A 14237-nucleotide genomic window follows, 5' to 3' on the forward strand; every position below is an offset into this window, starting at 1 on the left:
ATGAGGTAGGATAAGAGCTCAGATCTTGGTGGTTCTTAAATAAACCCCACTATCCAGATCTACAATGGGCTGTCATTCATTCTGTCTCCCCTGTGACCCAACCCCCCTTATCAATATAAATAACTCTCCCATCACATTAAAATTGTATACACTGGCTTTATCTACTTTGAAACCCAGTTCACCATCCCATGCCTGATAACTAAGGGAGTAAGACCTGTATTCTCACCCCTGTTTTCCTGCGGGCTAGGGCTTTCTTGGAAGGAAATCTTTCTGAAGGTGCTCAGAGCCAGAGGAAGTTACAGGATGCTCCATTGTCTCTCCCCACACTGATGATCAAGGGACCAGGACCGGAGACGCTGGAAAGCAGGATGCATCCGAGAGCGTGCTTGTCCTCTAGTGTGCATACAACTAGAATTTATCAATTTTATCTGTATAAATTATTTTAATAAGCAGGATATTTTCAATTCAATAAGCAGTATTCAGGAATACACAGAAAAATATCTGGCATTTGAAAATTATCTGTGCAAATACTTATTCGAACTATCTTAATTTACTCTTCATCAATGCTGATATCCTCTTATATGCTGCTGAAACGCTGAATTGTCCAATTCTTACTTAAACAACATATGCATTGAAAGCTTCTTAAAAAAACCTCAAAAAACAAGAGACCAAAAAAACTCCAACTCCTCAAAAACAGAAAAAAAAACCCACTCCTAGACTCCATACTTTCCCCACAGTTATAACCAGAAGACCTGAGGATAAGAAAGGATAAATGTAAGCAGCTCTGGTAGTCTGACCCGCAGTCAAATGTCCTTTTCACTAAACAGCATACAAAGCATAATGAATACTTTTGGCCCAAATCAACAAAATATTTAAGAATGTACTTGAATAATTTTCTCGCTTACAGTTATTTTCTTAAATCTAGCTTAATACTGTCAGGTTTGCTAGCAGTTTTTGAAACAGTTATTTCATTTTCTTTTAATTTACTGCTGTACTTCAGTTTTCAGTGTAATTTGGATCATGAGAAATGTCTTCTATTTTAACAGTTATAGTCTGAATCATTATCAATTAACCAGTCAAGCCACAAAATGCTGACTCCTTTATTTCCCCCATCATTGTAATTTCCATCTTAGAGGAAGAATTCTGTTAAACACGAGAGGTATTTCTATAATACAAGATTATAGACTACTACAAGAACAACCACCACTTTACAGTTTTTAACGCCTAGATAATTTTCAAAACTGCATGTCTGCATTTTTAAAACCCGAGAGTACCAGAGAGAGAGAGAGAGAGAGAGAGAGAGAGAGAGAGAAGATCAACTAAGTAACAATTAAAAAAAAAAGCTGTCACTGTCCACAGGAACCATGTCTAGTCACGTTTTCAGTCAGTCAGTCAGTCAGCTGAGGGTCATGTCATTATTTAGTTTCTGTAGAAAAAAAACACAAGTACAAAAATAGTATCAAAAAGCAACATACCTATTTTAAAATACATATATTAGAAAACATAACAATCACAACAGCATATAAATAAGGCTTTTAATATATTTAGAAGAATAATATTAAAATTTTATATATGCTTCTCTCGCATTTAAAGTACCACCTCTTTTTCTGAGCAGTGTGTGAAAGCCAGCAATTTTTCTGCAGTATACTGTTGATACAAAATATAGTTAACTTTTTTATTCTGGAGATATTTCAACCATGATACAATTACCTTTTTTTAAAACATTTTTGCACAGAAACAGAACATTATAAACATACATGTGAAAACTTTATTAAAATCCTGAAGTTTAACTAAAAAAGAATGCAAATCAAATCAGTGATGCAGGACTTTTTCAGGACAAGGATAACAAAAGACAACAATAACCAAGTATTTCATGACAGAATAAGTGTTTTTCAACTTTGTAAGTAACTAAATAATTATTTAAGAACACCACCAAACATTTTCAGAAGGGGAAAAATGCAACAAATCCATTTGCTGTGGGTTAAAGCCAATCAGCAATGATTATTAAGAGCCACAGAATCCGGCCCTAGATATACGTGTTCTGCATTTCTAATATAGTGCTAGTCAGAAGCTCTGTTTTGTGAAAAATGTTTGGGGTGGGTTTGGGGGTTTGGATTTTTTGTTTGACATTCTTCTGAAAGATACCAAATTCTTTCCTTCCTCTTCTATTTTTGAGTGATATAATTTACACGACAGGCATCAGACAATTGCAGTGAGGTTCTCATGAAATACTCAAAGCAATGCAAAAACCTGACTAGAGAGCACAAGCTGGTCAACGCCAAGAACATTAAGAGAGCTTCTGCTTTTAGCAACTGCCTAGAAGTAGACACTGTAGTTGTCTTCTCAAGCCTAAACCATCTTGCTTTGAGTCGGTGAAAAGTGATTATTTCAACCATTAATTATTAATTATTTCAACCAACTTAGCATAAGAGGGGAGAACCTCACACACACACCCCCCAAAAGAAAACCCAAACAACTTACATTAGAACTTAAAGCAGTTAAGAGAACCTTATTGGTCTGTATTTCCATTATTTTCTCTGCTACTTTTAACTACTCATATAAACAATTGAATTTTCATTGACTTGTAGGAGAGTCAGAGCCTGCAAAATTCATTAGATGGATTAGCTTAGAATATTAATACACATGTACTCAAATTCTCCTGATAAACAAAATTGTTGTTGTAAGATAGTAGACTGTTCTTATGATCAGAAGTTTACATCACAAGAGCATTATCAGTGGCATACCGTTACCATAAAACATTTTTAAGAAACTATTTTGTAAGTTATATTAAAAAAAAAGATGATTTACATGAGAAAAATATTATTGGGGAAAAAACTTCAAAGAGTCAGATAAAAACTGCATTGAAATAATAAATATTTTATTTAAATTTAATTAGTCAATTGAATTACATTTATTTTCATATAGATTTTATTGAATTCACACATCTTAACACCAATTTTAATCACAGAACCTTGTATAGAAAGGACTATTGCAAAAATCCAGTCACCTTGTTAGAGATAAGAGGCAAGCAATACAACAGGACTTAAAAAAAAAAAATCTTTTCTAAAGAGGCGATGACTTCCTTAAGTGAAAACTCACAGAAGTTTTAGCTAAGAAGATTATTTCCTCCAGCTAAAATTTAAAAAGAAAAGTTATTCTCACATCTTCAAAAAAAAAAAAGTACTATTTCGGAGGGAGAGAGAATTCCAACCCCTTTCACATGCACAATTTAAAGCTTTAACTGAAAGCAAAATATAGGCCTCTAAACTACTGAACTTGTTTGCCAGTCAGTCCAATGCAGAGTCACATAATGGTAAGCTTGATTTAAATGGGAAAGCCCTTTCAAAAAGGAGCACAGATGGAATCTTTCTTTTTATGTACCATTTCATCTGAATTTGAGAAACTGGCTAAAAGACAAAAAAGAGCAAGTGATTTTGTCTGTCTATGCTAAGAAGAGAGAGATGCTAAGACAAGCTGCTAAGAGACTCAGAATCAAGAATGTGATGTACAGGATGTAACAAGATGCAACAGAGTAAATTTAGAAAGCTCTTCTACCTGTGTTATTGCACGGACACAGCAGATGAGAGGCTAAAGAGAGGGGAAATATTCAGCAGACATTTGCACCAGAATTACAGGTAATCTGTCCAGGACAGCTTTAGGGTGTTTGTCTTCGAAGAAACTAAAACTAGTACTCTTTATTATTTGAAAATTTACAGAAATGCAAAAAACTAGGAAAGGACAAAGAGCTCTGCTGTAATTTTGCATGTGTAAAAAGATTATTCTTCAAATATGACCTAATTTCTCCAGTTTTCTAATTAGGTAAAATGGCACAACAGCAAATGTTTATGTCTTACCCTCACCTTATAAGGGAGTTCAGGTTTCTAAATAGTCAGTAATAGGCATATATTAGAACTTTTGAACATAATTTGAAACATGAAGTAAGTTTTAGCCTTTTGAAATTCCCATTTGGTGACCAACTGCACCTTTTGTAAGCTGGAGACCTTAAAGAATCTTCTCAAAAAAAAAAAAAAAAAAATCACACTGGAAAGATGTGTGCCTGTGTATGCATGCACACCTGTGTGTGTGAATAAAAAAAAAAAAAACAGTTTTAGACTGACAAACAGAAGAGAACCTCCCAGTCTTCTCACTCTTATCTTTCTTAAAAACAAAGAAAGAAAAAGTAAGGATAAATCATCTTTCTGATTTTGGATGCATATTGTACCTACACTTTTCTAGTAAAAAGTAGTCAAGGCATACCTGGTATTACATTACACTTTACATCATCATTTAGTGACCAAGAGGCCGGCCTTTTATTATTGGAAGTAAAAGTCACATTAAAAACAAACAAAACCTTTGTACAAAGATAAGAGCATGGGTACAAGTTACTTAGAATTGCATTCACCAGAGCTGCTGATTAAAAAAGTTTCAAATCAGTTTTAGTTACAATTCAATGCCGGAAAAGAATACTAGAAATCCAAGTTTTTTTAAAAAGCAAGTTGTGTACAAAGACTAAGGCCACCTTTAGTAACTGCTGCTTATCAAAAGAACAAGAAGAAAGTCCTTAGGAAAAAAGAAGGAAGAGAACACTGTGGGCAAAATCTCTTTTGGTCTTTGTAACTCCCGGGTCACAAAGAGTATCTACACAAAGAATGGTAGGAGTGAAGCTTAGAAGTAAAATATTGATGCGAAGAGAGTCAGCATTTCATGTGATGTTTTCTGAATGAGTTAAAGCAAAACTGTATGTCCCCTATAAAGATATGGCTACTGAAATTATTTGGAAGCTACAGTAATATTTGGAGTTATTTTGTAGAAAACAGGGCTTAGCCTTTCCTCCCCCAACTATATTTCTCTTCTGGTAATAGCCCTAAGGTTAAAAAAAAAAAAAATTTTTAAAAAAGTTTTTGTTATAATTTGAATCAAACCAATTTTTTAAAAGAACAAGTGAATTTTGGTCCCTGAACTCTATAAGACCTCTCTAGGAGGTCAGCCAGCTTTCACAGGCCATAAGCATCAACTAATACATTCTCAAACTAATTATCTTAAGCATACACCTCAATCCCACCACAACAGGCTCTGCAATATTATTTGGTCCACTATCACACATTCCAGCTACACCTGATTTCTGAGAATCCAGATGACCCAAATACCCCAAACCTTCGGTTTCACCTGGCAACCTACTCTGTCCTTCCCATGTCCTTTTTTATTTACCCCTTCCCTCCTCTGCCCTTCAAGGACTAAACTCTGCATCTTTATCCAACACCATTGTGAGGGCATGTGTTTTTAATGAAAGACAGACACACACAAGCTGATCTCAGTTCCATTGTTTATTTTTTGCATACTCTTTTCAATGTTAACTGATACTTTTATGTACATAAAGTATTTCTATGAACATCTAGATTGATGTTAATCAACTGGCTCATATTTGTTCAAAAATTATAAAAATAGATTTTCACTAAAATAAAGTGTACATGTGCATATATAAGCATGCACACAACCATATATACATGTATACACACACATATCACAAATTAAATTTAAATCTATTTTTAACTAATAACTTGAAAGTTTATCATTACATAATCATATCTAACTTCAAAATATTTTGCCTATCACTATTTCAAGTAGTTGAACTTCAGTTTAAGTAACAGCTCAGACGGGGTACTCACCTGCTCAATAAGTTCTCTGACGTTTGTTAGATTCTTCTGTAGGTGAGTCTGCCAACCTTACTTTAAGTCTGACACCATTCACAATCTTGCCGTGTAATGTAGTTATGGCATCACTGGCACTTGCTCTGTCTGCAAATTTTGCATAGCCCACATTTTTTCCAGCCACAAGGTAAACTTTTATCAAGTGTCCAAAACGACTGGGGGAGGAAAAGAAAAAAAAAAGATAATTTACAGGTTTTGCTGCAACATAGACACCTATTATCCAATCTGAAGTATATATGATTTGGTAGCTGCAAAAAATATATTCTCATATGTACGCTGTATTTTCTTGTGCTGCCCTCTTCCAAAACTCCCAGTTTTCATATTCCCTTCTCTAGAATTCCAGGCAGAAATAGAAACAAAACCAAAAGTTTGTAGGCAATATTTTCCATGGACTATTACAATAGAACCACAAGCACCAGTGATTTATCTCTTATTTAAAAGAATATGTAAAGTTAATCAATACCATAGTCCCCAAACACTAAATGGCACTCAAAAAAACCACAAAACCCAAACAACAGAAAACCCAAACCAACCAAAAAGCGCACACACAAACCAGCAGATAATTCAGAGGCTAAACTTGCATCTCACTTAAATGAACCTGCTCAGTTGCGATTCATCTTGAAAAGGTCTCACTGAAATGACTCAGAAAGCAAGCGCTAAAGCTTTACGGAAAAACTTTTCCAAGTCCTCAGGAGATTCCTAGACAGTTCCTTAAAAAAAAAAAAACGTTTAAAAAAATAAATAAAGTCTGCTTGCTTCATAGCGAAGTTATACAAGTGTCAAGACTAGGGTGCATAGCCTTTTTCTTCTACAGCATCTGATTAAGAAAATTCAGTATATCAAATAGGTACAGTTTTAAATTCCACACAAGTGCATATTGTTTCTTTTCTTCTCCTAGTGCTTTGAAAATATTTTGGCTTTCCAAAGATTTATTGAAAATGCCAGCTATTAGAAAAGGGAAAGGTCTTTTTCTTCAAGAGTATACTAAAGATAAATAATATAAAATACTGGAGAACAGCTGAACTATAGCTTTGTTTTAAAGATGGCAAAAATTGCCTCTCAAGTCTTTGCTCCTCATAGGGAGATAGTGTGAAAGGACAGTTGAAATAGTGTCAATAAGACACAAGCCATCAAAATGTCTCAGGATATATCAGAAAAAAAACCTCCCTACACTTACTCCCCTAAATTACTGTGGAAATTTATCAAAACACTTAAATTCCTTATAGAAATATGTACAAGGAAATGCCAAATAAATTAGGCTGTAAGAACTGGAAGTACCACATTTTTTGGTTAAAAAACATTAAGAGACTAGGCATTTTACTTCAGATTATGTTAATCAATAATAAAGCTGCTGTACTGATGACATTGCATCTATGCTTCAAGGTGAATTCCATTACACACTTGGTTCAAAAAGCAACTGTTACCTATTGATCACTTATTACTTATTGATCACTGTGCACTGTCTTTTCTGGAAAGAGTTTTCATGATGACAATCTTTTTATTTATTTTAAATATTTCATGGTTATTTTTTTGGTTAGAGAACGCTTATTTGTAAATGGCGTCTTACCAAAACACATCCTCCAATACATTTACAGGTAAAGGATGGGGATGAAAGAGTATGAAAAGCCTTTCCTTCACAGAAGTGTCAGGTGGAACTTTTTTTTTGTGTGGTGGAAGTATGGCATCTGTTTGGGGCTGAAGTAACTGTGAGCCAGAAGTTCCTCCAAATGCCTGCTGAAACAGGGGAAAAAACGCAAGTATAAGTTAACTGATGGGAGGGGGGGAAGTCATTTTACCTTATTTACAATTTTTGTTCCTATCACAGGACATAAACAGGCTCTACCAGTTCTCATCTTAATTTGTTTACTTTGGTTATTTCATTAAATTGGACAATAAAGCCAAGTAAGGTTAGACACCTTTACAGGGAATAAAAATGTACAAACCAACCACAGGCACATCTTAAAAATGTAGCATCTAAAACAGTTACAGAAGAAAGTGAGCAGTGTTCTTTATTGACATATATGAAGTTTCTTAAAACAATTCAGAATAATATTAATGGTATCCATTATATTAACTTACAGGAGGTGTCCTATACTGTTGAACAACTGCATTGTTATTCCGCAACACTGATGACACATGTGCTGTTACCAGCTGTGTTGCCATTTTTCTGATGAGGCTGCAAGCAGAAGTGGTAATAAACTATTTTAAAGAAAGAGCTAAGTTACAGTAATCTTAAATTCAGCAAGAGAAAATAAGTTTTAATGCACATCTGAAAGTATCTCTGGAAATCTGTAAACTCATGTAGATAAGGAAAATCAACTCAGGCTTTCATGACACTCTAGACATGATCTGAAAGTATGCATGCTAGCTGCAACTCACTGAAAACACTCATACATTTCTACATATAGAGATACAAAACTCTTCTTTGCTTTTTTTAATACTCTAGGGGGGAAAAGTAAAAAAAAAAAAAAAAAACAAACACTCTACAGAGCCCACTACATTTAGTGAAAGGTGCCTAAAAGGCAGAACAGACAGAAAAATTTCACCTGTTTCAATAAAGAGATGGAGATTCAATTCATAATATTATCACAGAAAGTTTACTTCCAGCTCTCATTTTCCAGTAATTGTTCTTTGTTCTGTTGCGGAATAAGAAAAAGCAATTGCACTTTTTGCATAGATTCATAGCCCATGTCGTAGGCCCATGAAATAGTAGAAACTATTGAAGAATGAAGGAAATTGTTTGGAAGAAGGATGGTTGCAATGAGTTGGGTTTTTTTTAGTTTAGATCAGGCATGCACTTCTGAAGTGAATCTCCCCATTGTCCCTCCTTATTGTCCTCATTCATATCCCAGAATAGGTTTAACACGAACTAGATTGCTTTAGGATGAAACTAAGCCAAAATATTCACTGCAGGAGTGTACCTAAGCTGCCCCAACTTGTAATGGGCATTCAAGTCACAGGAACAGATTAGAGATGGTCAAAGTAAAACCTGACGATCCCCATACAGTGGGGATATCAGATCTTCAGCACCCAACAGTTTTACGCTATATATGTGCTTCACAGGGCTACTATTTGCAGTACTGCAAACACAACCAAGAGATCAAGTAGATAAATCTGGTTTTAGTACAAAAAACTCAAACACATTCCAGCCTTGTTACATATTAGAGACATTTACAAAGATTCTTGCCAAATCCAAGATTTTCCAGTGTATCTTAAGAGTATGTATTTTAACCTTTTCTTTATCAAAGACTAGTAAGTTTCAAAAGGGTTATTCTAAACCATTCAAAAAAACCCCAACACACCTAAGTTTCAGAAAATACTATCTACAAGTATGAAACAAGATCACAGTGACATTGCTGTTACTTCTTATGTTAAAAATTCATTTATTTTAAGTTTTGCTCTCCAGAACACAACTTACAACTTTCTATCTCTATGTGTTGGTACTTACTCTGAGCTATCACTCCCATCTTCTAGGAAAATGACAGTTAATCGATTTCCAGGAGGATACTCAAAACCGTGTAATTTATACTTGGCATATATAGCTGACGCAGCAGTACTGTACTGAATCACAGCATACCCTACAAATACAGTGCACACAGTTTCAGTATGGTATGAGTAAATCCTAAGAACAAACTACAGTCACATAAAGCAATATGATTAAACTGCACATTAGTCATGGATGATACAAAATTCTTCAGTCTTTTTACCAAGCATTCTGTTACTTAATAGCAACATCAGTAGTATTTGTGAAGAAAACTTCAGTGGAATTAACTAGTGACAGATCAGCTATATTTATGCTAACTTGAAAAGCTGGTAACAAAGCAACACAAGTTAAAATATGTCTTCTTCCCTAACCCTGAATTAGAAACAAAAACATATACAGTTTCATTTTAAAATGCAATTATCCCACCAACAGTGAATCTCAAGTACTGTAAAGTTACATTTTAACTCTCTGAACCATTTCCATTTCAAGCTTCTTGGAGAAGAGACCTCTTCCACATTTTTCTCAGCAACAGCAAAACAACCGGAAGACTGAAACCAAAACATTCCTTCCAGTACAAAACATGATTTGTTTTGGAATGATTTAATCCAGTTTACTAACGTCAGCTTCTATACACAGACACACCACCACCACCCCCATTTCAAGATGAAAACTCAAAAGATCCGTTTAGACAACATTTAAACTAGCTGTCTAATAATTTCTGAAACTTTCTCCATTTACTCTGCCCAAAACTATTAACTTAATTTGGCCAAAAACCACTTCTCATGGTTTTGAGTCTGTCCTTCTTGAGATTCTATTATCTGAAAATGAAGGTATTTAAGGCTATCTGTAAACATGGGTTCAAACAAAACTGAATTTTGGGGTTTATGCATCAGTGATAGCAGCAACCATTGATACATAATACATTAATTCTTTCCAAAAAGTGTACTGTATTTTGCAATACAAATGAATTGAAGTACAATTAAAAGGCATTCCCTGCATAGAAAGGAAAAAAAAAAAAAAAAAATCTTTTTGTGCGTTTACTTACCACTGTTGGTATGAGGATCTCGCTGAACATCACAATATTCCAGTCCTGGGACTAGATCAAAGAGGGCAAACAGCTGCTCTTGGATAAAGGGAAGCCGCGATACCACTGACAGACGTTTGGAGACCGACTCTTGAATTCTGCTCTCATTTTTTTCAAAACTACAAAACTCTGGCTGCCCACCTCAAGAATCAACATAAAAATAAATAATTCGAGTCATCACACTAGCATGCTTTCATTTCATTCATGTTTTTCATTCAACTTTTAAAAGTAATCTAAGTCAATTATATACTAAAGGTAACGTGTTTATTTCACCAATGCAGGTCACAAAATAATCAACCAACTAGAGCAAAATGAGCCATAAAAATATAGAAACAAGCCAGGCATTTCATTTCTAACTCCAACATCCAATCTACTATTTAAGTGTTGACCTAAGTCTCCGTTAGCTTCCCTTCTTCCAAGCTGCATTCTTACTTTGTGACTATACTCAAGACTACAAATCATTTTTAGTATTAAAAGCTGCGACTTACAAAACGGAAGTGTATTTCCTCTTGGTTCTTGCCTCGTGTTATTACTATAATAATCATGTTCAAAAGACTCAGATGACTTATTTTTAGGTTCAGCCAAAATGGCCCTGTAGCCTGAAAGAAACAACCACACATTATAGCAACACCTCAGCACACCTGAATTATCTGACTGGATCTGCATTCTCCAAGTACTGTATTTAGAAGCATATTATTCAGAAAACCCAGTAAGTGCTGGCTTTAGGAAAATAACTAATCTATAACTCTTGAAGTCTGCCATAATAACTGTGTGACAGTTAAGAACTTCCACCTAGAACTACTCCTAGTCACAAGTTAAGCACAACAGAGCCTACTTGCTGTGAGAATGACTGTGCCCTGGTACAGGTTGCCCAGAGAGGTCATGGAGTGTCCGTCCCTGGAGATATTCAAAAGCCATCTGGACGTGGCCCTGGGCAACCACAGTGCCCAGGTGACCCTGCTTGAGCAGAGGGGTTGGGCAAGACAACCTCCAGAGGCCCGTTCCAACTTTGACCATTCTGTGATATTTGGCAGGATTCAGAGGTGCTCCAGAGGCGATCACCTGAACTTCCATGCTGTAACAGCAGTTTACATATGTTTTGCACCGATCTAGGTTTTGGTTTTATGAAATAAATTACTCTCAGGCTATCCAACTAATTTCATTTTAACCTCACAGCAAGAAGGAAATAAAGTTTAACTTAGCAGTTTAACTGCTAAGTAACCTCAGACTCATATTCCTATGCAAGAATTGTCACAAATATTTTTGTAGAACCACTTGTGATAGATGTGATATAGAACCACCACATGTATTCCTGGAGGAAAAGAAAAAACCCACACAAGAATAACAAAAAAACAACCACACCCACACACCAAGTTGTTTCGTATTTGTGATTAAGCGAACATTGAACAGGAGGTTGGACTGGAAGGCTGCTGTTAGGTTTCCCCAAAAGCCTTTCTTCTCCTGGATGAGCAAGCCCAGCTCCTTCCATCCTCTCCTCATAAGTCACATGCTTCAGTCCCTGACCACCTTGGTGGCCTTCCACCAGACTCACTCAAATTCATTAACACCTTTTTGGTACCAGAGCATAAATGACAAATGGTTGGTCATAAAGCATACAAAGTCTTTCATTCTGTAACAGATTAACCATGACATTAAATGAAAACAAACGAAAAACCCCCCCAAACTTCAGTTAGGATGAATTTGTTCTTACATAAACATAATCACAACAGAATCCCTATGGATTATTAAATGTATTTTTATATATAAGTTCATCTTATATCAAATATATTTTGTTAAAAATGCATATTCCCAGGGATACATTAAAATGAGGTTTCCCTGTATATGAAGCCTACATTACAGGCCAACAATAACACATGAAAGAAAACTCTGTATCGTTTCCAAACTCTTTTCACTGATCTTTCTTGCAGGTCCAAACTGCAAGTATGTAATCAGGTGACTGTACTCAATGAATGTTAATAATACTATTTTTTATGTGCAATAGAACTTTGTCTCAAGATGCGTTTACATCATAAATAATTTACCTGCAAACAAAACTAGAAGTTAAAAGTACATGAATGATGATACACACTTATTGTGAAAAACTTGAAAGAACTCAGTCAGATTCTTACTTCGATCACACTCTTCAATTGCTCGGGCAGCTTGCGATGGTTTTAAATACCTCACATAGCCCAAACCTTTACTTTCTCCAGTAGTCTTGTTTTTAATAATGCTGCAATATTCAATGTCTCCATACATCTAGAACAATTAAAAAGCATGTTAATTTACAATATTTGAAAATGCATTAAAGTTCCATGCGTTAAGCCCTCTGATAAATTAGGACAAAGGCAATTTAAAATAACAATTAACAAATAGCAAAATCAGTACCTTAAACTTCTCTCGCAGATCTTCCTCTGTATAGGATTTTGGTATCATAACAAAGATTCGTGTAAGCTCCTCATCTTCAACATCTCGGTGGCTTCCAGAAGCTCTTGACTGTGCAATAAATACCTAGTGAAATAATTACACAGACATTAATTACTGGAGAAAGGGTCTTAACCACATATCAAAAAGCAAGAAAAACAGTTTGTTTTAACAAGTCTTTGTATTTATCTTTCACATAAGCTAGCTTTCCTAATATGGAAAAAAAGAACATCTCTGATCATAGATGCATCTGTGACAAAAGACCTACAAATACAATACACCCCGAACAGGACAGAGGCCAGCAGAAGTTCTCACTGGGGATAATGAAGAATGGTCAGGAATATCAAAGCCTGATTCAGCAGCACTGCCAATGTCACAGATAGCATGTGAGGTAGCAAAAAAGGCATTACTGCAACAGGCCTAGTATAGCAGTAGTAACAGAAAATAAGCAAGCAAGCAAGCAAACAAACAAGCCTAGCAGCTTATTAAAGCCTTGCTACTGCAGTTCACTGCTCAGTTGGGCCAAAGTCTGCAGGTCTAGTGCTCGATGAAGGATCGTAACTTCTCACATCTGTAACTGTTAAAATCCTTTTTAATTAATGAAATTAATTTAATCTCAGAAGTGCACCCCAGAAGACAAGCAGGCAAAAAAAAACCCACAAAAAAGCAAACAAACCCAAAACAACCAAATAAGAAAAATACAGACAACCTTCAAAGTAGGCCTCTTATGCAAAAGCAGCAACTGATTTCACAGAGCTCTTAAATTATTTTTCTAACAGTCATGCAGGGGAGTAAGGAATAGAACTCTGATCTTCTGGCTTCTAATGACAAGTTCTTCAGAAAAGATTTTACTGACTCAATTGCTTTTTCAAATGAAACACACGGAATCTTCTTCCACTGTTCAAAGTCATTCATATCTTCTCAGTACTTGGGTAATATGAAAACAATTCAAGAGGTTGAAAGCTGCCAGTGAGCTCCGTAGGTAAAAAAACCAAAACATAATTGTTTTGAAAGAACTGCGCACAAGATAGAAAACCAATATAAAATATACTTGCAAAACCAGTTCTATTTATCCACGTTGATCTTGCTTACAACACTTAAAATATACTGTCTTAAAATATTTCACAGAGATTCCCTCAAGGTTAAAAAGAAAGGAAAAGCTAGTTTCCAGGTACTGCATTTCCTCCAGGCCTGTTGCAGCTTACGCCACACGTGGGAACTTCAGGCAAGGGTGGTACTCACTGCAGCTCCTCCTGAAGAGCACCGCCAAGCCCGCAAGCCCCGCAGCCCGAAACCGCCCCGACTTTGACCCGAAAGGGTGACAACGTCAGCACCTGTACGTGTGGAGAGAAGGCCACAAGGAGCGGGTTTGGCGCTCTCCCGGGCGGCTCGCTGCCTGCCGCTAAGCGAGGCGGCCAGCTCGCTGCGGGTTTTCCAGGGCTGCTCCAGGCGGGCCTCCGCCACCGGCCGCCCCCACAGCCCGCACCCCGCTGAGGGGCTTCCCGCTGCGCCGCATAGGCCAACACCACCTTCAACCCGC

General features: G+C 36.1%; 1 protein-coding gene across 1 annotated transcript in view; it reads right to left on the reverse strand.

Moving 5' to 3' along the window:
• Positions 1–1072: 1072 nt before the first annotated feature.
• RBM45 (RNA binding motif protein 45) overlaps positions 1073–14237 on the reverse strand; it is a 17079-nt gene continuing 3914 nt past the window's right edge. Inside the window, exons 3-12 of the mRNA XM_009333199.1 lie at positions 13940–14226; positions 12662–12784; positions 12406–12532; positions 10765–10875; positions 10238–10417; positions 9157–9286; positions 7788–7884; positions 7276–7442; positions 5667–5863; positions 1073–1426 (exon numbers count right to left, since the gene is read on the reverse strand). Coding sequence (XP_009331474.1) covers positions 5671–5863; positions 7276–7442; positions 7788–7884; positions 9157–9286; positions 10238–10417; positions 10765–10875; positions 12406–12532; positions 12662–12784; positions 13940–14226 — 1415 coding nt within the window. The 3' untranslated portion in view covers positions 1073–1426; positions 5667–5670. The remainder of the gene's footprint in view (positions 1427–5666; positions 5864–7275; positions 7443–7787; positions 7885–9156; positions 9287–10237; positions 10418–10764; positions 10876–12405; positions 12533–12661; positions 12785–13939; positions 14227–14237) is intronic.

The sequence above is a fragment of the Pygoscelis adeliae genome, unplaced genomic scaffold, assembly GCF_000699105.1.
Source record: "Pygoscelis adeliae isolate BGI_AS28 unplaced genomic scaffold, ASM69910v1 Scaffold160, whole genome shotgun sequence".
NCBI lineage: Eukaryota > Metazoa > Chordata > Aves > Sphenisciformes > Spheniscidae > Pygoscelis > Pygoscelis adeliae.